At 41.0% G+C, this 22,682-nt stretch overlaps 1 protein-coding gene across 1 annotated transcript in view; it reads right to left on the bottom strand.

The window, feature by feature from the left end:
- Positions 1–22,682, bottom strand: part of LOC306748735 (venom phosphodiesterase 1) — a gene marked incomplete at both ends in the record, with an annotated part of 31,940 nt that overhangs the window by 3,008 nt on the left and 6,250 nt on the right. Inside the window, 15 exons of the mRNA XM_079231947.1 lie at positions 4,588–4,723; positions 5,440–5,594; positions 5,778–5,823; positions 9,012–9,184; positions 9,525–9,612; positions 9,764–9,833; positions 10,510–10,637; positions 10,760–10,791; positions 12,281–12,400; positions 13,921–14,029; positions 16,365–16,437; positions 16,570–16,635; positions 20,025–20,134; positions 20,388–20,507; positions 21,683–21,762. Of these exons, the coding sequence (XP_079088073.1) occupies positions 4,588–4,723; positions 5,440–5,594; positions 5,778–5,823; positions 9,012–9,184; positions 9,525–9,612; positions 9,764–9,833; positions 10,510–10,637; positions 10,760–10,791; positions 12,281–12,400; positions 13,921–14,029; positions 16,365–16,437; positions 16,570–16,635; positions 20,025–20,134; positions 20,388–20,507; positions 21,683–21,762 (1,506 nt within the window). The remainder of the gene's footprint in view (positions 1–4,587; positions 4,724–5,439; positions 5,595–5,777; positions 5,824–9,011; positions 9,185–9,524; positions 9,613–9,763; positions 9,834–10,509; positions 10,638–10,759; positions 10,792–12,280; positions 12,401–13,920; positions 14,030–16,364; positions 16,438–16,569; positions 16,636–20,024; positions 20,135–20,387; positions 20,508–21,682; positions 21,763–22,682) is intronic.

The raw sequence follows: 22,682 nt of genomic DNA on the forward strand, positions 1-22,682 counted from the left end.
GTACAGTCCAACGGTGTCACCGTTCAGATGAACTGGTGATTGGTGCTGTCGCATGACACTTCAATATTAACCCTTTAAGCCCTCACCCTAACCCCATGTTTTTTCTCTTGATCTGTACCCTGTGACCTGATATAAAAGTGTCCCCTAATTCCTCGGGCTCAACAGGTTTGAACGTGATCATCTTGTACTAGTTGACCCCTCCCCCTCCCGTCGCAGTCATCGATGGCCTTGTTGAGGTCCAACGATGTCCACGTGGAACCGTTCCTTCTTTATTCCAGCTACAGTACGACCCCCTGGTGGCGAGAACGTGGAACAGCCTCGTTCTATTCTTTGTAAAAGTTCTCGAGGAATCTTTTCCTCTGTCTTTCTGTTTCCAACCCAGTCAAACCTCGACCGTCCATATGACCGTTTGGGCTTCAAGGTTTCATAATTAATTTCCTATTCAAAAAGCAAGAAACTTGTATGCTTGTATGTACAAAGCATTCATCTTTTTCATCTGCTTTACTTGAATTACATTCACAGAATTGAAAGGTGTCCGACACAGTGAAGTAAACACTGTATTGTCCTTTTCCCTCTGAAAGTGCCTTCAGCAGGGGTATCATCTCCATCTTTGTGACCCGAGGCCCTCGAGTTCTCACTTTCACTTTAAGGAGAAAGAGAAAATACCCAAACTGCCTCAGTTCTGCAGAAATTTCCAGCAACTCTGTGACAGCATTGGGTGTGAGTATAGATCATAAAGGGAGTGAGACAAGGTTGACACAGAGCTCAACGGGAGTTTGAAACATCCTTCGTGCCCCGTGGTCCACTACACCCCCGCACTGGTGTTGTGTGCTACTTGAGGTCAAATGGTGAGACGTGGAGGAGAGAGATCCCTTGCATTTCCAGAGAAGCGATACCATGAGGTCATTCCCACACATAGACACATTAGCTCTACCAGACTTTGACCTACAAGTCTGAACCCCCATTGTTTTGATCTACCAAAGTGAACTACTTATTTCAGCCTAGAACACAAACGTTACAAATAGTCACACTATTACTAACGTCGGGTATATCTCACCCGATATATTGTACCTGATAAAATATACTTCTCATCAAAATATAATATATTACAACAATACTAGGCAAACTGAAGTACTCTTCTTGTATTTTACCCTATAGAACTTCTCATAAAACGATAAACAGGTATCATGGGGGGGAACCTAAAAAAAGGATCAAAATCTTGTGAAAAATTAGGGAATCGTCAATAAAACATGATTAAGAATATAAATAAAGGAGCTAAGAACTTGTTCTTTGGTCCAGAGGTTCTTGGGTCTTGTCTTGTGAAAGAAAAGTCTCCTTCAATGTTAAAACCCACCCGAAATGTTTTCACACTCTCTCACTAACGTCGGGTGAAAATCAGTTAGTGTTCTAGTGTTAAAGACGTTAGTGTTCTAGAGTTAAAGACGTTAGTGTTCTAGTGTTAAAGACGTTAGTGTTCTAGGGTTAAAGACATTAGTGTTCTAGGGTTAAAGACGTTAGTGTTCGAGGGTTAAAGACGTTAGTGTTCTAGAGTTAAAGACGTTAGTGTTCTAGGGTTAAAGACGTTAGTGTTCGAGGGTTAAAGACGTTAGTGTTCGAGGGTTAAAGACGTTAGTGTTCTAGAGTTAAAGACGTTAGTGTTCTAGGGTTAAAGACATTAGTGTTCTAGGGTTAAAGACGTTAGTGTTCTAGGGTTAAAGACATTAGTGTTCTAGGGTTAAAGACGTTAGTGTTCGAGGGTTAAAGACGTTAGTGTTCTAGGGTTAAAGACGTTAGTGTTCTAGAGTTAAAGACGTTAGTGTTCTAGGGTTAAAGATGTTAGTGTTCTAGAGTTAAAGACGTTAGTGTTCTAGGGTTAAAGACGTTAGTGTTCTAGTGTTAAAGACATTAGTGTTCTAGGGTTAAAGATGTTAGTGTTCTAGAGTTAAAGACGTTAGTGTTCGAGTGTTAAAGACATTAGTGTTCTAGGGTTAAAGATGTTAGTGTTCTAGAGTTAAAGACGTTAGTGTTCGAGTGTTAAAGACATTAGTGTTCTAGGGTTAAAGATGTTAGTGTTCTAGAGTTAAAGACGTTAGTGTTCTAGTGTTAAAGATGTTAGTGTTCTAGGGTTAAAGATGTTAGTGTTCTAGGGTTAAAGACGTTAGTGTTCTAGGGTTAAAGACATAAGTGTTCTAGTGTTAAAGACATTAGTGTTCTAGGGTTAAAGACATAAGTGTTCTAGGGTTAAAGATGTTAGTGTTCTAGAGTTAAAGACGTTAGTGTTCTAGGGTTAAAGATGTTAGTGTTCTAGAGTTAAAGACGTTAGTGTTCTAGTGTTAAAGATGTTAGTGTTCTAGGGTTAAAGATGTTAGTGTTCTAGGGTTAAAGACGTTAGTGTTCTAGGGTTAAAGACATAAGTGTTCTAGGGTTAAAGACATAAGTGTTCTAGGGTTAAAGACATAAGTGTTCTAGGGTTAAAGATGTTAGTGTTCTAGGGTTAAAGACATTAGTGTTCTAGAGTTAAAGACGTTAGTGTTCTAGTGTTAAAGATGTTAGTGTTCTAGTGTTAAAGACGTTAGTGTTCTAGGGTTAAAGACATAAGTGTTCTAGAGTAAAAGACGTTAGTGTTCGAGGGTTAAAGATGTTAGTGTTCTAGAGTTAAAGATGTTAGTGTTCTAGGGTTAAAGATGTTAGTGTTCTAGTGTTAAAGACGTTAGTGTTCTAGGGTTAAAGACGTTAGTGTTCTAGGGTTAAAGACGTTAGTGTTCTAGAGTTAAAGATGTTAGTGTTCTAGGGTTAAAGATGTTAGTGTTCTAGGGTTAAAGACGTTAGTGTTCTAGAGTTAAAGATGTTAGTGTTCTAGGGTTAAAGATGTTAGTGTTCTAGGGTTAAAGACGTTAGTGTTCTAGTGTTAAAGACGTTAGTGTTCTAGGGTTAAAGACGTTAGTGTTCTAGGGTTAAAGACGTTAGTGTTCTAGGGTTAAAGATGTTAGTGTCCTAGGGTTAAAGATGTTAGTGTCCTAGGGTTAAAGATGTTAGTGTTCTAGTGTTAAAGACGTTAGTGTTCTAGTGTTAAAGACGTTAGTGTTCTAGGGTTAAAGACGTTAGTGTTCGAGGGTTAAAGATGTTAGTGTTCTAGGGTTAAAGACATTAGTGTTCTAGTGTTAAAGATGTTAGTGTTCTAGTGTTAAAGACGTTAGTGTTCTAGGGTTAAAGACGTTAGTGTTCGAGGGTTAAAGATGTTAGTGTTCTAGTGTTAAAGATGTTAGTGTTCTAGGGTTAAAGATGTTAGTGTTCTAGGGTTAAATATGTTAGTGTTCTAGGGTTAAAGACGTTAGTGTTCTAGAGTTAAAGATGTTAGTGTTCTAGGGTTAAAGATGTTAGTGTTCTAGGGTTAAAGATGTTAGTGTTCTAGGGTTAAAGACGCTAGTGTTCTAGTGTTAAAGACGTTAGTGTTCTAGGGTTAAAGACATAAGTGTTCTAGAGTTAAAGACGTTAGTGTTCGAGGGTTAAAGATGTTAGTGTTCTAGGGTTAAAGATGCTAGTGTTCTAGGGTTAAATATGTTAGTGTTCTAGGGTTAAAGATGTTAGTGTTCTAGTGTTAAAGACGTTAGTGTTCTAGGGTTAAAGACATAAGTGTTCTAGAGTTAAAGACGTTAGTGTTCGAGGGTTAAAGATGTTAGTGTTCTAGTGTTAAAGATGTTAGTGTTCTAGGGTTAAAGATGCTAGTGTTCTAGGGTTAAATATGTTAGTGTTCTAGGGTTAAAGACGTTAGTGTTCTAGAGTTAAAGATGTTAGTGTTCTAGGGTTAAAGATGTTAGTGTTCTAGGGTTAAAGATGTTAGTGTCCTAGGGTTAAAGATGTTAGTGTTCTAGGGTTAAAGATGTTAGTGTCCTAGGGTTAAAGATGTTAGTGTCCTAGGGTTAAAGATGTTAGTGTTCTAGGGTTAAAGATGTTAGTGTTCTAGGGTTAAAGATGTTAGTGTTCTAGGGTTAAAGATGTTAGTGTCCTAGGGTTAAAGATGTTAGTGTCCTAGGGTTAAAGATGTTAGTGTTCTAGGGTTAAAAAGGCGCCCATGTGTAATAACTGGTAATATTTCAGTATTTCTCCTCTGTTCTGTGGTCCAGATGAATCTAAATGTTACTCAGTAATGGAAAAAGAAGAGCAGGGCAAGAATATATGCAACATTCAACCAAACGACTGAAACCTTGAGCGGCCCCTCAAATAGCCCCCTTGTCATAATCTTCATGTGTGGTAATGGCCGATAGCTTATGTTTCCACCTGTGTTTACTCTGCCACCAGCCCCGGGCTGCGCGGCTCGTGGGACGTTGCATTTTGACAGTTTGCTCTGTGGAAGTTCTGTGGAAGTTCTGTGGAAGTTCTGTGGAAGTTCTGTGGAAGTGAGGATTCAGAAAATTCTGTGTAAAGAGTGATAAAGCCAGAGGAAGTGAGCGTGCAACAGCAGCTCAAGAGACGCATCATATCCATCTGAACACCTTTCTCACCAAACTAAACCTCCTCGTGTCATCGCGTGCGTTTGTGGCCTCGAGGCACGACGGCGATTGCGATAAAGTAGTGAAGTTGACGTACTTGGCGAGTACAGGAAGGCGTGCGTCAGGTTCCCGGCAGCGTCGTACTGGTCACATCTGGGACTCTGGGACGGCCGGAGTCTGACGTCGGCCCTCAAACAGTCGGCCGTGACCGGAGGCAGCGGCTCCACGTCGCTCTACGAGGAAGAGAAACCTGAAAACCTGATCTCCAGTTGAATTACAGCCGTCAGCTCCAGACGCTACGAACCAACTGTTTGGCTCTTTTTACTGCATGAGAAGAAGCTCTTTCCAGTGACGGTCATCTTTGAATCTACTTTAGTTTTAAATGCCTAATATTCTTTTCGACAATGCACCTATTTTCACGAGAACCAAGTCCCTGAAAGCACCATTCATGCATGTAATGGACAGTGATTTCATTCCATGTGAAGCCAACAGGACATCATCCACTGGGTTCGCCTGCCAACAGATCCATGAGATGTGAAATGCTGCTGCTTTTAATTATAACTGGTGAATTGGGAGATGCAAAGTATTTCCTGGATTCCTAAAGTTAAATATTAAGAGATTTCCTACCATTTATATATGTATATATGTTTTTTACAAAACACATTTTTAATGTTCTTCCTACAAGAACTTACAGAATTTGTGAACAAAACACACAATTATAAGGGTTGTAGGCGTGTCTTATTTTACAAAAACTCATCCTGTCATCCTGCTAAAATGTGACTGCCATTTCACCCATAGGTGGCGCTACAGCACCAGCCTGAAATTAAATCGCCATAGATGAGTGATCAGGAATCAAATCACTTTGACAACTCTGTCAACGGATTGTGATTCAAACATTCAAACATTTCAGGTATTTAAACCTATGAATGTGTTTTCCCTTCCCGCGTACCGGCTGCTGGATGGTGAAGGAGCTCCAGAGCGGCATCAGAGCGTCGGGGCTGTAGCCGCTGATGAAGGCCTCCTGGTGCAGGACGCAGTAGCTCCGGTCGGGCTGCAGCACCCGGGGGCGACCGAACAACAGGTGCTTCTTCTCTGCGGCGGACTCTGAAGGAAACACAAAGGTTCACGTCCCTTCATGCTGCCCAACGTCAGTGGGATTGAATGATGAACGCTAATTCAATCAAGTAATGTGAAGTAACCTGTTGGGATGCTGCATGTTGTGATGATGACAAAACAATCCAGAAATATAGAAATAAAAAAAGAAAGGCATTTAAGGAACCTCCTCACCTTCCTCTGCTGTCAGATTCAGACGGCTGTTGATGGCATTTCCACTCTGGAGAGAGAAAAAGAAAACAATTCATTTAATTATTAAATTCATGTTTTGTTGAGCATAAAACACATTTACACAATCAAATGTGATCAAATACAGCATAAAATGCTTGGATAAATAAAATAAAACACACTTTTATATTGTTATGCAACAGTTTAACCCTAGAAAACCAACTGCAATGAACTTGCTCTGTTCCTAAGTTTATTTAGCGTTCTCCATTTGTCAGAGCTCCTCTTCATCCTGCCTTCATCATCAGCATCTGTGGTGGTATTGATGTTCTCTGAATTGTTCTCCACACTTTGAACTCCTTCAAGCGCTACATGCAGAGACAATGCTTTATCATGTCATGGGCCAGTGTCCAGTCTTCAGATGTGAAGAGTTCCTGCAGCTGTGGAGCAGAGCATCAAACAGCCGACATGCCGCCTCGCCTCCACACAGTTTCACAGAGAGTGAAACAGAGCAACAAAAGATACACTAGAACATTGGGTGTGTCTGAAACGCCCACTGCTGCTGAGTGAAAGCCTATTATTCCATCGTCACGCGTCTAAACGTGAGATTGATGCCCAATGAAAAGGCACAAAATAACTATATTTATCTAAGTGGAGCAGAGTGCACCGCCTCCACCTGCCAATTAACAGGAGTGAGGAGTCAGTAGGTTTAAAAAAAACTAAAAATTTGTGAATCACAGCAGCTGCTTGTGCACACGAGCACAACACGCGTTGGTATATAGGAGATGAGGCGTGGACAGATGGACACACACACACTCACACACACACACACACACACACACACACACACACACACACACACACACACACACACACCCTGGAGGTCAGGGATTCTACGCTGTCACAGTCTTGTAATTAACATTTACCTTTTTATGAACTTTAATCTTGATTGTCATTACGTTTTTAAGTTCCCTTTCCCTCATCACATGCAGCCACGTGTCTTTCCTTCAACTGGGGCTTTGCAGACTAATGTGATCATTTGCAGATGGAGTTGAGAAAATGTCCCTTTAACTGCATTAAAATACGGCAACAAAAGAGCAGAAAATCTGCCCGGCAACTGAGCAAAAAACAAGACGCTACAAGCGACTCAGGGTCAGAGGTCAACGGGTTTCTGCCCCAGATTTTAGAAACACGACTTTGACTGTTCCAGAACCTGCGGCACGGTGAACCAATCTCCATTGACTCCCAACGTGCTGCTTTGCAGCCACAGCCGGTGATGAAACCTGTTGCGTAGTAACTTGGCCTGATAGTAACCCTGCTGGTGTCATGCCGAGATCTCTGGGCTGAGCTCCACAGATGTGGATTCATATCAGACGGGAAGTGTTTCATAAAAGACGCTGTTCAGTTTCGTAATGGGAATTGAAAGATCTGCTGTTGCTGGAGCTTGACCCTAAAAGTCAGGATACCTCGACATTCTTTCAAGTGCAACTAAATCACTCGAGGAGCCAATGAAACCAATTAGACCCTCAGGTGACAAGAGCTTCAAGAAAAATATGTGATGGACGATACGGAGAAAAGACACGAAGGAAGTTCTTTTTCCAGAGTTTTAAAGAGGACATTTATACAAAATATCAACATATATGAAACTATAGAAGAACAAGTATTAAGTGCAAAATATATAATTCTGACACCATTGCAAAATAGGATACAATAGCAGTAATATAAATAAAGTATAAAACTAGTATAGTATTAGCGTAACACTGATGTAAACTACAATATAAACGTAGCATTGAGCATGAAACTGTGAAACAACAACTTCTCTGTCAGTGGACCAACCGGCCAGCTGGTCGTTACAGTTGCATCATTGAGAAACTGACTCCAGGTCTGTTGCTCTTGTTGTCTTGTTGTTGTTTAGAAGGTCGACCTGACCGAGGAAGTCAGTATGTGTCTCTAATCATAACATCTGACGTCATTGTCTGGAAGAACACTGCATTCCTGAATTCCTGAATACGGCTGCTGCGATAAATAATCAGGATGTTGACAGCAGAGTAAAGAACGAAAAAATAAATGCTTTCTGTGGAGGAGCCAAATATAATAAAATGTCAATCTGTCATCAGATTGCTGTAATTACTAATTACTTTCATTAAATGGTACATTTATATTTTGTTTCATGGCAATGTATGATTGATCATCATGCAACATTTCAATGAAACAACTCACTGCATCGATCCTAATAAAAGACTTATAGTATTTCATATTAACGCAATATGTAGCACACTATTTGTGGTGTTTTTTGTTGTTGGTTTTTATGGGTCATGGAGGGCACATGGAGAACAATGCCAGGGTTTGTTTCAAACTCGTGATGAAGCATCAAGCTGTGCTCATGCACTCTGCTGCTCGTTTCTAAGTGTCTCACGTTGACGCTGTCAGAAATTGCCTGCAGGAGTTTTCTGGAGATAACTTTCCGACCGTGTCTCTGTATGTATAACCAAGCGACTGATTTCTGTTTAGAATGTGAGCGCATCTCTTGGGCATCATTTATTAATTAAATGTACATAAAAAAAAGATGATTCATGACAATTTTGTTATTGCCAAAAACCGATGCTGTGCCTGTTTGGGACGTGGCCGTTCAGAGCGTGTCCCTCTTCTTGAAAGGGCGGTGCCCGTTCGAAGTGGGACGATTTCTTGTCCCGGGGGGAATTCTCTCTACTGACCACCAGGGGGCGACTCTGGTTGTATAGAAGTCTATGCTTCATGTTTTAAAGCTGCATTCTCTCTACTATCCACCAGGGGGCGACTCCTCTGGTTGTATAGAAGTCTATGCTTCATGTGTTAAAGCTGCATTCTATCTCCTGACCACCAGGGGGCGACTCCTCTGGTTGTATAGAAGTCTATGCTTCATGTGTTAAAGCTGCATTCTCTCTCCTGACCACCAGGGGGTGACCCCTCTGGTTGTATAGAAGTATATATAAATGACTCTACTTCTCTTGATGTATTCCCTCAGTAAACATTGTAAACATGAGTTTATGTCTCAATCTCTAGTTTCAAGTCTTCTTCAATACAGCATGATGTTCATTTAGTAAATTATGGTCATTTAGAGTCAAACAGACCATAAAGCAGGGGATGATTTAGGGCGGGGCTACAAGGTGATTGACAGGTGCTTCACATTCCAAATATGGTCACTTTCGTCCATTGGTTCGATGTCCACTCTACTCTGCAGTATGTAAGCCTACCAATACCCACCAGGCCGGGACAGGAGCACCCCAGGGCGTCTGCAGGGTCGAGGCTGACCAGCGGACACTGAGCCGGCGCGCTCCGCTCTGCAGGGGGCGCTGGTGTGTAGAAGGGCCGCCTCAGGAGGTGGTTCATACTGCCGTGGGTCCCGTTGTTGTCAGAGGGAGAGATCTGCATCACGTCTGCATGGAACGACGACAGTTTAGTTTTGTGACTGAAATTATGAATGGCATGTGTATTACGCATCACAGTCAGCATTTAGTTAGCTTTACTTTAGCTAGCTTCGGAGCTAATGTATACGGTTTGGTGCATTTAACCTTTTGGAGCTGCCACAATCAGAATATTCCTTCTAAAATGTTCTGCTAACTTAGCTAGGTGCATAGCTCGCTAACCAAACTTCTCCAGTGACTTACAACAAGAGAATAGTATATATGTTTATCCTTTTAGCAGCTAATCCAGCTAATCCACAACAAGTCCCAGTCTGCAGTGCATGTAGACGCTAACAAATGGTCATAAACTCACCACACATGAGGTTGTATAGCTCGATGTTTGAAAAGGGTTCGATCTCCGTTTTATACTGGAAGCTGGGTCCATAACTAACAAACATGGCCTGCAATAAAAGAGGGAGGAAAACCTTAAGAATAACAGATTCTTGCAGTAAATTGCAACGATAGAGACACATTTTCTCCACATTCTAGAGGGAGCAGAAGGCCTTTCGGAGACATTGCTGCTGGCTGAACAGAATATAGAGGAATCCTCACGTGCATGCTCTCAACGTCGTTGTCGTAGCCGTGAGCTCCGCCAGAGCAGAATGTGAGAGAACCCGGATACCTGTGGAGACGGAGACTCTTTTAGTTAGAGATCCGTCTGATAATCACTGAAATGCTGAGTGTGCAGAGCTGGAAGTGGTGAATGACCGGACGTGATTATTAGAAGTCACTGGTTTCAGTCAGTGCTCGGTAAACGCCTTGCAGAAACTGCATCATTAACCTTTTGGAAGATAATAAGGAATGAATGACAAAATGAGTTTCTTCTTAATGTCCAAACCCGTGAATATTGACTTATTTGTCAGTTCATTTCAGAGCTTAATTAAGGCAATTTCCGTAGTCATTATAATCCTAATGTAGACATATTTGCTAGCGTAACTTTGATACCTAAGTGGAACCATTTCCGTAGTTATTTTTATCAAAACATTGACTTATTTATCTCGTAACTTCGATACAACTTCTCTAGTTATCTTTCCTGAACTCAACCAGGTAGTTTTGTTGCCTAAACCCTTCAGGAGCATGCACAGGAGACATGATCGCACGTGATGCTAAACATTCAAAGGAAAACGTGTGAAAAATAACAAAATCACTTTTTGGATCATATCATAGGGATCATTGAATGAGGATACGTTCCTTGAGGCTGTAGCTGCAACGAGGAAACAGCTGACGGGTGGCCAACATGGTTCCTCTCAAACAGCCAATTTAACGAGGAAACACCTGACGGATGGCCGACATGGTACCTCTCAAACAGCCATTTGGGCTCCACCAGGACGTTGACGTCTTCGATGCGACGGCTGTTGGCAAAGTGGAGGCGCTTCGGCAGGTCGGCCTTTAGGTACGGCTTGATCTTCTGGTCTGGCTTCTTGCACTGAAATCCCCACAAAAACATTTGATTATAGTTCATAATTATAGTGCTGTTATAAGCAGGTTTTACTGGCACACAGATTTCAATAGAAGTGTTCCATCAGAGTGGAAACGTTGAGCGCTTACCGTCATGTTGGCAACAAGTCCAGCTGAGTCCACTGTGAAGAGGAAGAAAAGAAGGAAGTCAACGGTTCATTCGTCATGACTGCAAATTAATTACATACATCCAATTTATTGTGACACCAAACCAGACCAGTGACTTCAAGTTCAACTTGAACTGATACCTTAACCGTGTTGATACACACATGTGATTTAGAATTATTATAATAGGATTATTAGGATTATATAATTAGGATGAAGAAGACATTTAATAATGTAAATTGTGGAGGAAGTCTTTTTCATTGAAGAGAACTTCCCTTTGAACAATCTTTATTTAAGCTTCAGAAGGAAACAGAACACACACACACACACACACACACACACACACACACACACACACATACACACACATGTAACCATATCAGGGCCTTAAAACATGTACTTTGTGGTAATCCCACGATGAGGGGATCAACAGGCTGACACACGTCTGGTCGGGGCTTTCGACCTTGCGATAATATCAACCCCAAATTGTGTCAGTGGGCGTAAAGGGAGGATGAATTCAAACCTTTTGATTTCAACTTCATGCTCTGACATCAAATGTTTGTTTTGGATATTCTACGGGCAGATCGCCAAGAAACTGAAGCTGCATCAACACGAAACCCCGATGCCATTGTGCATATCCAGCAGCATTCATACACTCGTAATGTGTTTCGTTAATAAGAAAACGGCTGCTTTCTGCAAATATGTTTCAGCACAGTGACATAAACCGTGATTGTTTGATGACCGTCTAGTCAGAACGTTGCAAACATATGAAGAAGAACATCATCAACATGTCCACTTATTTCTTTTGCAGACGTCTCAGGTTTGTTATTGCGTGTAAAGAACGTGCAAAGTGACATGGTCTTTAGTCAAAGTGATGCGATCATGGTCAGATAAGTGACGCGCACTTTCTACGTCACAAACAAGCAAGTGAAAGATACATTATGTTATTTATTAATTCAGATTTAATAAAAATGTCATGTTAGCAGCGGATAATTGTGTTGCATTTTAGACGACACTACCCTACATGAACGTGTACTAGTGGAAGTATCTGTGGCGCCAAGAGAATCAGCGACATTGGGATTACCCTCTACCCCACCTCTGAGCTGCCAATCCGTCATCTAGTATCGTGTCACGCGATCGCTGATTGCGTGACACGATCGTTGTAGCTGATCTTCACACTCGACTGGTTTCACTTGTCTGCCTGGGCAGGGCCCCCCGTCGCGCCCTGGTGCTTTGTTGGAGCTGAGGGTTCTGTTCAAGAGCCCGCAGGCACGGTCGAGACACAACAGCCGACGCCCGACGTCCCCGCAGACCTTTGTTCTACTGAAAGACGGGAAGTGGAAACCGAAGCGAGTTCATCCTTCAGCGCCAAGTGTTCGGAGGCCTCGACGATCCCGTGAAGCTTTCATGTTTTTTCTTGTTGTGAGAAACCACACGAAACCAGAAGCCTTTTTATTTTATTTTATCAGTGTTTCTTGGGTCAGCATCCTCAGTATTTATACTCACACGCTGCGTTGTTTCTGGATCTGATGCGGCCGAACGTTCCCTCGGTGACATAGTAGTTGCTGATGTCGCCCACCAGATCCTGCAGCACCTCCTTCCGGTCGCAGCTGGTGTCCTCCATACCTGCAGCAGGAATCAGCCGTTATATGAATCGATGGTTTCATTGCTCGATGAAAATCCAGTTGAAGAGACGGTGGTCAGGCACGAGAGAGAGAGACTGCTGGGCACGGAATATCAGACACATCAGCTGCTAAATGACAACTTTCAAACTTAAAACTACCAAGTTTCCTTTTCACAGGATGCAGCTTCGCTAGCTGTTCATGTTGTTGATGCAACGTTCCCCACAGACACTATTTTTTAGTCTCTAAAGTCTCTGATGTCGTATCTCCCTGAATGCAGCACACGAGGAAGAGTTTCCATAACACCTCTAGCTCAGAACTCCCGACGTATTCTCATTCCCAAATCCCCAAATCTGCTTCCAGAACCAGGTCATATCGGGCCATTATAGTGAAATGTAACGTTGTGAACACAAAGCCAAACAACACGTTGGTGTCACATGGTTTCACACTAACAATGGTGTCCTAGGTGGAAGTGCTTCTTTGTCACATGTGTTTTATTTGACTTTATTCATACTATATGTATTCTAACAACGAAGTGGACGTGTTTACGCTGTCGTTACTTAAAAGCCCAGTTCGCCCTGAGCGTGTGCATCGGACATTGAGGGGCGGGACAACGCGCTGATATTTGATGTCTGAGGAATAACACCGGGCTGGAATGCTTTTGTATCGTTGACAAGATAATATAAAGGCTGTCTATCGCCCCCGACGTAAAGCACGTTTCAAGTCTCTGCAAGTTTCATTTCAGAGCAGCTCAGAACTGCCTGGAAGTAAGAAGCAACACTGATTGCACACTACTGCATATATGGGTTTTCAATTAATACTCCGGTCCGAGAGATTGTCCTCATGCAAAGGTCCAGAACAAAAATGTCTTAAATTAAATAACTTATTTTTTGAAAACATTATTGAACTGAATTGTCCTGCAATATTAGATTAATTTAATTCAGGGTAAATCCAAGAAAATCACAATATTATATCTTTCCTCATCTTCTAAAAGGAGAAATTTGTGTGCATGGACTTTATCTGTAGTTATTGATATCATTTGTTTCCGCTCTATTCTCCTCTCTGATAACATCATTGTTGGACAGTTACACATTTTATGGAATGATTCTGATCATATTAGACTCTTAGGTATATTTTTCTGTGACTTTATTTCAGATACGAGTTGAAACATTTGCTCAAAAGCTTTGTTCTTAGTGGAGCTTCACAATGATTGTTTTAAAAATCCCCACGGTCTCTGAACACATGAGAGATACTGGTTTTAAACGGGGGTATATATATAACACATTACCAAGAACATTACACTTTGTTTTATACCCTTCTTATTTAAATGTACTCCCATTTTAATGATTTTTTTGGAACTTGAATCCTGGTTCTGCTGTGGCACGAAGATCCAATTCACTCTGACAATTACTCACATGTAGCTCATACAAAGCACATCATTATATTGATGTATAATCAATATGTTATGTGTATAATTGTGGTTATTATGTTCTACATAATGCTCTCTTATTGGGTGAGTGTTACCATGATCTGCCACGATGACGATGTTGAGACAGCGGTGGAGGCCAATCTGTTTGAGGCCATTCATGAGCTGACCAATGATCTTGTCCACGCCCTGGATCGCTTCAATCAGCTGAAACAAACAGTATTTTTCGTCAGTATTTAAGTCAAAAGGAAACACAAATGAGACTCTTAATGAAGGCCTTTGCCTCCAAAGTCTGTATTGTTTTGGCCAAAATTGTTACACAACATGGACTCCTTGACTCTAGTCCGTCATTCAAGTTTTCGAAACAGGTGAAGTTTTCGAAATTTGTTCAGGTTATCATCCAAAATGGCTACCGATTAACTGATCTGTGCCATTTATTCGTCTCCCAGCTCAAATCCCTTTACCTCGAACAAAATGTATGAATACAGAGTGGCGGCTCTAGGCAGCCAAACAATAGCTTCCTGCTAATGTCAGTCATTCATGAGCCCAGTTTGGGACCATCTCTACCATCTCTACCATCTCTACCATCACTATCATCACTACCATCACTACCATCACTACCATCACTACCATCTCTACCATCACTATCATCACTACCATCTCTACCATCTCTACCATCTCTACCATCTCTACCATCACTACCATCACTACCATCTCTACCATCTCTACCATCACTATCATCACTACCATCACTACCATCACTATCATCACTACCATCACTACCATCTCTACCATCACTATCATCACTACCATCACTACCATCTCCACCATCACTACCATCACTACCATCTCTACCATCACTATCAGCACTACCATCTCTACCATCTCTACCATCACTATCATCACTACCATCACTACCATCACTACCATCTCTACCATCTCTACCATCTCTACCATCACTATCATCACTACCATCACTACCATCTCTACCATCACTATCATCACTACCATCACTACCATCTCCACCATCACTACCATCACTACCATCTCTACCATCACTATCATCACTACCATCACTACCATCACTACCATCACTACCATCACAACCATCTCCACCATCTCTACCTTCACTATCATCACTACCATCACTACCATCTCTACCATCTCTACCATCACTATCATCACTACCATCACTACCATCACTACCATCTCTACCATCAGTGTGCAATGTTTTTTTCTGCACAAAAATGTTGTATTGGATGATGGAGCACAAGAATACGCTAAGTGGGGCACTAATGTAATCCTTTGTGTCCACGTTTACCACATCAGAGGATCTTCTAGCATGCTGCATTTTTGTTCACTTCGTCAAGTCTTAAAGAGTGAATGTGCGTGACTCCAAATATGCTTCCAAATAGTAGACGGCCCGCAGTTGACGTGGATATGACATCGTTAGGTATGTTCACCAATAACTCGCTATAAGTGAGAAAGACAGATGGACAGAGACAGAGACACTGTCAACAACGTTGTCCTGTTTAGTCACGACTATAAATGTTGTTTGATGTTCTTTCCTCCTCCTCTCTGAAGCAGCCATTAACCCACATGCTTGCTTATACTGGGAGGAGGTCATCTTCTAGGTCATGTACACACACAATTAGATGGTGGCAAGAGATTAGTGTCAGTGCTTAGGCTTTATTGGCTCACTGGGGCTCCAACCAACCAACATTCATGTATATATATATATATATATATATATATATATATATATATATATATATATACATATATATATATATATATATATATATATATATATATATATATATATATATATATATACCACTAAGGGTGGGTGGTATTGTAAGTTACGTTTGTATGAATTCTAGGTTAGAAAGTTCAGGGCAGTTATGTTGATAATGTTACGGTGTTAGGTTACGGTTTTAAGTTGTAACTTATTAGTTGTAAGTTAGTAGTTAGTTGTAAGTGTAGTAGTTAGTTGTAACTTACTTAACTTATAACTTATTACGATCCAATCACAGTGCAGAACTAAGACAACAGGAACCCTCATTAATACCAAGAGTATATGCAAGGACCCCTGACCGGTGTCATTATGTAGACAACAACATGCAAAGTGATGCGTCATCAGTTTGGACTCTTTATGGACCTTCATGAATAAGCTGATACTGCTGATGGGATCCAATTGTTTTATTAGCAATTTAATTTAATCTTTATGGAGATCTTTTATCAGTGACCCATTTAAAGGACTTCAGACTTTTTTTTTGTTGAGCTATAACAAAACTCATCTGAGATAACGTTGTCCAATACCACACATCCAAGAGGCTAATGAGTCTGATACGATGATGGGATTCGTTCCAGAACAGTTTGATTGATGTTAAGTGTGTAGGTCAGATGAGGTCAACACTAAGACGTGATGAAAGATCAGACGAGATGAAAAAAGAAATAAAAGAAAATATCTGATCTCGAGCTGTTGTTATTATTTCTTCACTCTCGACATGATCTGATTCAGTGGGTCAGGTGGACTTACCCCTCCGCTCACAGGACCGTAGTTGTGTCCAGATTTATCCGGTTCCTCCAGATACAGCGTGTAGAAATCTGGTCTGGAGGGAAAGGTCACTTTTTATTAGTACCACTTTTCTTTTGCACCAACATCACCAGAAAAACATGTATAGCATTTGCTGAATGGAAGCGAACGGATTCCAGCACTTTATTGAAAAACAGCAACAACTAACCTTTCGTCATTGGGCAGCTGGAGCCACTTCAGCACAGTCAACACTCTTTCTTCAAACGGCACTTTGCTAAAAAAATATATCCAAAGAGCAGGAAAGAGAGACGTTGTTTAAAAAGGTAATTGTAGCGGAAACGAATCAGAAGATCACTTTGTGGATTTGGTTTGTTTAATTCCCACTTCTGTAAAAAAGTACCTAAAATGCCGATCTAAGGCATACCCAAAGTACATTGAAAACTGTTCTTGAACCATTTGGAGTACATTTATGGTTTTGGTCTCTTTTGAAAGGTAACACTCTAAAGTATTGTTTCCCAACAGTCAGAATCACTGTAAGTTCTACTAGCATTGAGTAATAGAAGTTTGAACAAACTGAAGTAGAAGGTTTTTAGTTCCACCTGAATATTTATTTGCAAACAGATGCCTGCAGATGATGATAGATGGGACGTATTAGCTGGAAAACAGAATGGGACCACAGCCTGAAGCCTTACTTAGTCCAAATTCAGGTTTTATAACAATACCACAACAAAATAATATTTTACACATGCTTTTCTAAGGGTCTATCGTTGGCGTTTTCCAAAAAAGGTCATTTGGAGACTCCAAAGGACCCTTGGTAACCAGGGGTCCAGGTTAAGTTCACACAGAACAGGCTCAACTAAGTTGACTGAAAGGCCAGAATGGTGACTGGATTTGACTTAATTTTGCAAGATTTATTTTTGTCCACAGTCTACAAGCAGATACTTCTTACTAGCCGACACATGGATTGATTACTTAACGGGTCAACAGGTAAGTAGAGTAAGTAGAGCCTTTTGCATGTTGGTGCTCAGGGGCCCATTGTCTCATAAACCGCCAATGGGCCAACACACTTGTTATGTATCTTAACAACCTCAGCTGAAGTGATAAAAACTTCTTCAGAAGCTCTGCGAGGTGTTGGGTTTAACGCACCATCATGTGTTTGTCTTGCTGCAAAATGTTATGTATTATGTGGCAGCTTTTTATGGACGGCCAGCCAGCTGAGGACTTTCAATGAACCCGCTTTCAGAATAAAAGCTTATTTTTCCTGAAAAGAAAAAAGTCACCATTGACTTATTTTAATTTACGTCTGCAACTTAAATGACATAGCAAACATAGATATTTTAAGACAAACCTTGGAGTTTGTACTGAACCAGACCAAATACAATGTGCTAACTAGAACTATAATGGGTTATTTGGCTTGTCCTCATAAGATAACCCGTTTTTGTTCTGGAACCATTTCTGAAGGTTCTACCTAGAACTGGACATACAAGGTTTATACCCAAAACAATCTGAAAAGTTCCACCAAGAACCCCATGAGAGTTTTTTTTTATAGAAAAAACCCTTCTATGGTGTAATGGTTCGAGCCAGAACCCTTTCTGGAGGTTCTATCCAGAACATGTCCACATGCTAAGGGTGCTAACAAGAACCCATCGACAGGGACCCCATTCAAATCCTGGTTCTCAATCAGTTTTTCGGGGTTTGGCTGAGAGGATCTTTTAACGCCAAGACTTTCAACAATCCTTCAAGAACTCCATCTTCCAGAAAGGGTTCTTTGGATGTAAAGGGTTCTTAATAAAACCCAGAATCTTACAAAGAACTCTTGAAAAACTTTTATTCAAAAAATGGTTCTTCAGAAGCAAATTGTTCTGGCTAGAACCTTCAGAAAGAACTTCATTTGGGACCCTTATTTCTTGCAACAATTTACAACATACTGAAAATACATTTCTCTCTGAATGTAACTGAGAATTCTGTTGTATGGGCACTTTATTTTGTAGGAGACACGGGCGAACATACTGTGGATTTTGGGTCCTTTCATAGTGCAGCCTTATCTTCACAAAGCATGTTTTGTTTTGGGAGCCAGGGCTATACAGATACAAAAGGTTCCTGTGACCTTTACTGGTAATTATACTCTCTGGAGTGTTTTTATTCCAAACACATTATTCCAGACTAAGAGACTTTCCAGGTTCCTCATTATGTGAAGAACATGGCTCTCGCGTGAATAAAAAGATCTCAATTAAAGGAGTAAATAAACTCCAGGATGTGAATGCAATATGAATGGCCATCAACCGCAATCAAAGCCGGTGGTAAACACGTCCTAATCGAGCGACTCTACGGCAGGAACAAGTTTCAACAGTGTGATCATTTAAAGTCGGTAATGATTAAAAACATCTGTTCTCCCAACGAAACCGTCATCTTCCATCCCACGCAGCAATAAACACACTCTCCCCCCGACTGTGTTGCAAAATCAGCCCAGTGCAGCACTTTATCCTGTTACGGCTGCTTTATTGCGTATAATCGCTTAGATAGGCCTTGATGTGAAACCATTAACAACCATTCCCAGGCCTATATATCAATGCTTTGTACTTTTATTGATATTGCTCCAGAGATCTCAATGTGTCATCCGGATCAAAGATTGAACAGCGTGTGTGAAATGTTCCCAGCTTAAAATGTGTTTACAGAATGATGTGAATGTTAAATGGAGACATTACAGGTGGATGAACTTTCCCCATTTGATTATTTCTATTAAGATCTTTCTGAAAGGTTGTTTAAATAGTGCAAATGAGGCACTATCTTATCTAATGGTAAACTTTTGGGAATTCTGGAGAAATCTACAGACAAAAGCATTAAAACAAACTCATGAATGTGTAATTTGGATGTTTTCTTTCCACGATTCTGAAAGAAGAAATGAAAGCCTAAAATCTCAACATTGACCGATGCCTGAAAACAACAGTTTTGCCTCGGCTGTTTTCTTTAGACAATTGTAAAACTTTAATTAAGAGATTAAATAACTTTATACTTTGATAAGAGACTGACTAGTTATATCTGCCTCACTTATCGAGGAAATAAACTCCCAACATACCAGTTTTTGCAAAGATTTGTGATGATTTCAGAATGCACACACACACACACACACACACACACACACACACACACACACACACACACACACACACACACACACACACACACTCACAGATAAGTGGGTGGGAACTGCTCTGTTGTTTCACATCAACAAGACAGCCAACAAAACGTTCTGTTCTTAAAAGACAGAGACTTTGTGTTCCGTTAAAAAGCACAGTGACCTTTAGGAAAGGTCGACAACTGACTCAACATTCCTCTTTACAGTAAGGCGGCGCTTATCTGCAACGTTACTGCTGCAGGAAGTTTGTGATGATACGGTTACATCACAGTGTTTGTTTCAGCCAAGATGTTTAAAACTCAAATCCAAATATAAAACACTGACGTGTATAGCCGATGTCGGAGTTCAACATGTCGTGAACATGGCGATGCAATGCAAACACAACCATAAACAACGGTAACACATTTTGCGTGATAATATCTTCATCTTCAGGCTTTTTTTGTTTAGCCTGGACCCTAAGTCTCGTTCTAAACTCTCACGAGAGTCGGAGACGGGAGTGACGTGTTGTCGGACTGTGTCCGGCGTACCCGTTGTATGGTTTGTAGATGTCGGGGAAGCTTCCATTGATCTTGACGTCTGATCCCGGCCAGAAGAAAGTCCCAGACTTCAGGCCCTGGTGCTTCGCCGTGTGCCAGATCTACAAAGACCAACCGGACGGGTCAACACAACTGCCTGCTACAAACATCTGACAATGGAAGTTCTACATCTTCAACTACAAGACGCCATTTTTCTTGGCAAAACCAAAACATTATGTGTTAACTCAAAAAACTAAACATTCCTCGAGAAAGGACGTCACAGTTCAAATGAAACACTCTGAATCCGTCATCCAGTTTGCTTCTTAAACTTAAAGGTGAACTTGATGTAATCTCAATGAAGCAGAGGAGACTCACAGGCTGACCCAGGTACCAGGCGGGGTTGTCCTTCTCTGAACCGGACAGACTGAAGGAGGCGTTGAACACCGGGTCGAACATACTGTTGTCAATCAAACCGTTGGACTCTGGATAGAGACCCTAGGAAGTGAGGAGAGGAGATGATGAGATGAGAGTAGAGAGGATGAGGAGTATGTCATGTTGAAAAAGTTATTTGTATATTAACCAGTTTCTCCATGAAATGCGTCTGTAATAGAGCAGCTGTAAGATGCGTCATCGTTTAATTGAGATCGGGTGTGAAGTCACAATTATCCAGAGTGATAATGTCGGCACACTAAAATGGAAAAATACCTGCCAGTGTATTTGAAAATTAAACCAAGCTGTCCTGTCATTTAAAGCTATTATTCCCTCATATGTTTTGTAAATGATCGGTTCAGACGAGGAGAGTTCCTGGAACACACGCTTTAAGTCTAACACTCATACGGTTTCACTCAAATGCGACTGGCGTCATCCTCTAGAGGAGCATGTTGATGTGAGGTGTTAACAGCCTAATGCCATCAGACCTCTGACAGGGTGTTCAAACTTATTGTTCAACTGTTTCAAGCAGCCGGTCGCAACTGCAATTGTGTTGTGTTGCATTATGACGATGAATTATCCTTCAATCCTGAAAAACGCAACCACTGCCGAGGCTGATGGGAATGTCTACGTTTTGCAGGGATTTGGTCTTAACCCAAAGTATTGGACTAATTAAACATTCATGTATTTCTCGACCAAATTTCATAATAATTAAAGATTTCATCCAAAACCACGAATCTCAAACTCATGTTGGCGCTGTCGCTCAAGTTAGCCATTCCCTTGTTATGCACAGCATTTAAATCTTAATATAATTGAAGGGAAATAGTTATAGAGACCAAAACTGTTATTTGTAGCAGGTTTTTAGAAGTGTTCATGTTTGCTGTAAAGTTGGCCATTTCAACACAGAGGACTGAAACGGGTTTGGAGCCTCAAGAAGCCTTTTGAGGACTGCAGGAGGTTGCTGATTGGTCAATGAAGAACTTTAACCCTGGAGACCGCTGTGCGTGTCATGTGCGAAGTTAAAATGTACACCTGTAACGTAAATGATGCAACAAACCCCAAAACAAGAGGTTTTACAAAACATGACCAAGTAGTTTCGTTGGATTTTTCTCTTTAAACTGCAACCATAGAATGCAGTTTAGTTGCAGAAGAATGCAATTTACATGCTTGTTTTTTCCACAAGAGATACCACATACGTGTGAAATCAGCACTCAAAGGTTTCTACTTCGTTGAGTCTTTACCGTAACGATGGCGTAGTGGTTGGGGAACGTCTTGCTGGGGAACGCTGCCTGCATGTACGGTGCTGATGTTCCACACTGCTCTGCAACATGAACAACAGAAGATAAAAAACACATTAGCTGCTACATGAGCGACTTGTTGAGCTGAAAGATATGGCATCCGCTGAAGACCTCTCCAGTGATGGATGGACATGGACGGATTCATTCATTTTGCTTGATGATTCATGAGCGATGAGATCTGTCTGGCAGCTGGGCTTGTTTTGTCTTGAAGTAGTTTAGTTTGTTCTTATTCAAGAGGCTTCATCAGTTCATGATGATTCAGAGAATTCACTAGAAGTGTCAGCGATCAAATAACTCATTGATGTCTCTAAGGGAAAAATTCATTGGAAAGCTCCAAAACACAACATGAACTGAAACTAAAGAATGCTTGGAGGGAAGCCAACCTAATTAAATAATATATAATTTGGGAATGCTCAGAATTGGCCCAAATACAAGGAGTTTGTAAAAGGAACACAAATGATCTGCTATCTGTCTTTGCTGATTGAAACCCCTTTGGCTCCCTGCAGTGATCAGACGAGTTTGAGGTCTTTCTGCATTTCTTCGTACTCGGCATCGCATCCTGAGCACGGAGCGGTTGATTCTCAACGCTAATGACACGGCGTTCATTGTGTTATTCTCTGAAAAGACCAGAGGGAAGACAAACAAAATAAACTGTAAAGAATCAACAAAGACGGCATTAAACCTCCACAATGAGATTGTAATCGTGAACTCAATATCTCATATTCCTGGACTACTTTATTGCCTTTGTACGAGTCAAAACCAAAAGGTTGAATATCCTGTAAACTATTGGATTTGGCTGCAAACATATTTAGATTTTTTAGACCTCTTGTTTCTAAAGCATCTAAAAAAACGAATTCCCCTTCTTTGTGAAACCCCAGACGTGTGAATAGAGCTTTTATCAGCCAACTATTTGTGCACGGTCACGTCTGAAAAGGTCCGATCG

This window comes from Taurulus bubalis (assembly GCF_910589615.1).
Source record: "Taurulus bubalis genome assembly, chromosome: 16".
Taxonomy (NCBI): Eukaryota; Metazoa; Chordata; class Actinopteri; order Perciformes; family Cottidae; genus Taurulus; species Taurulus bubalis.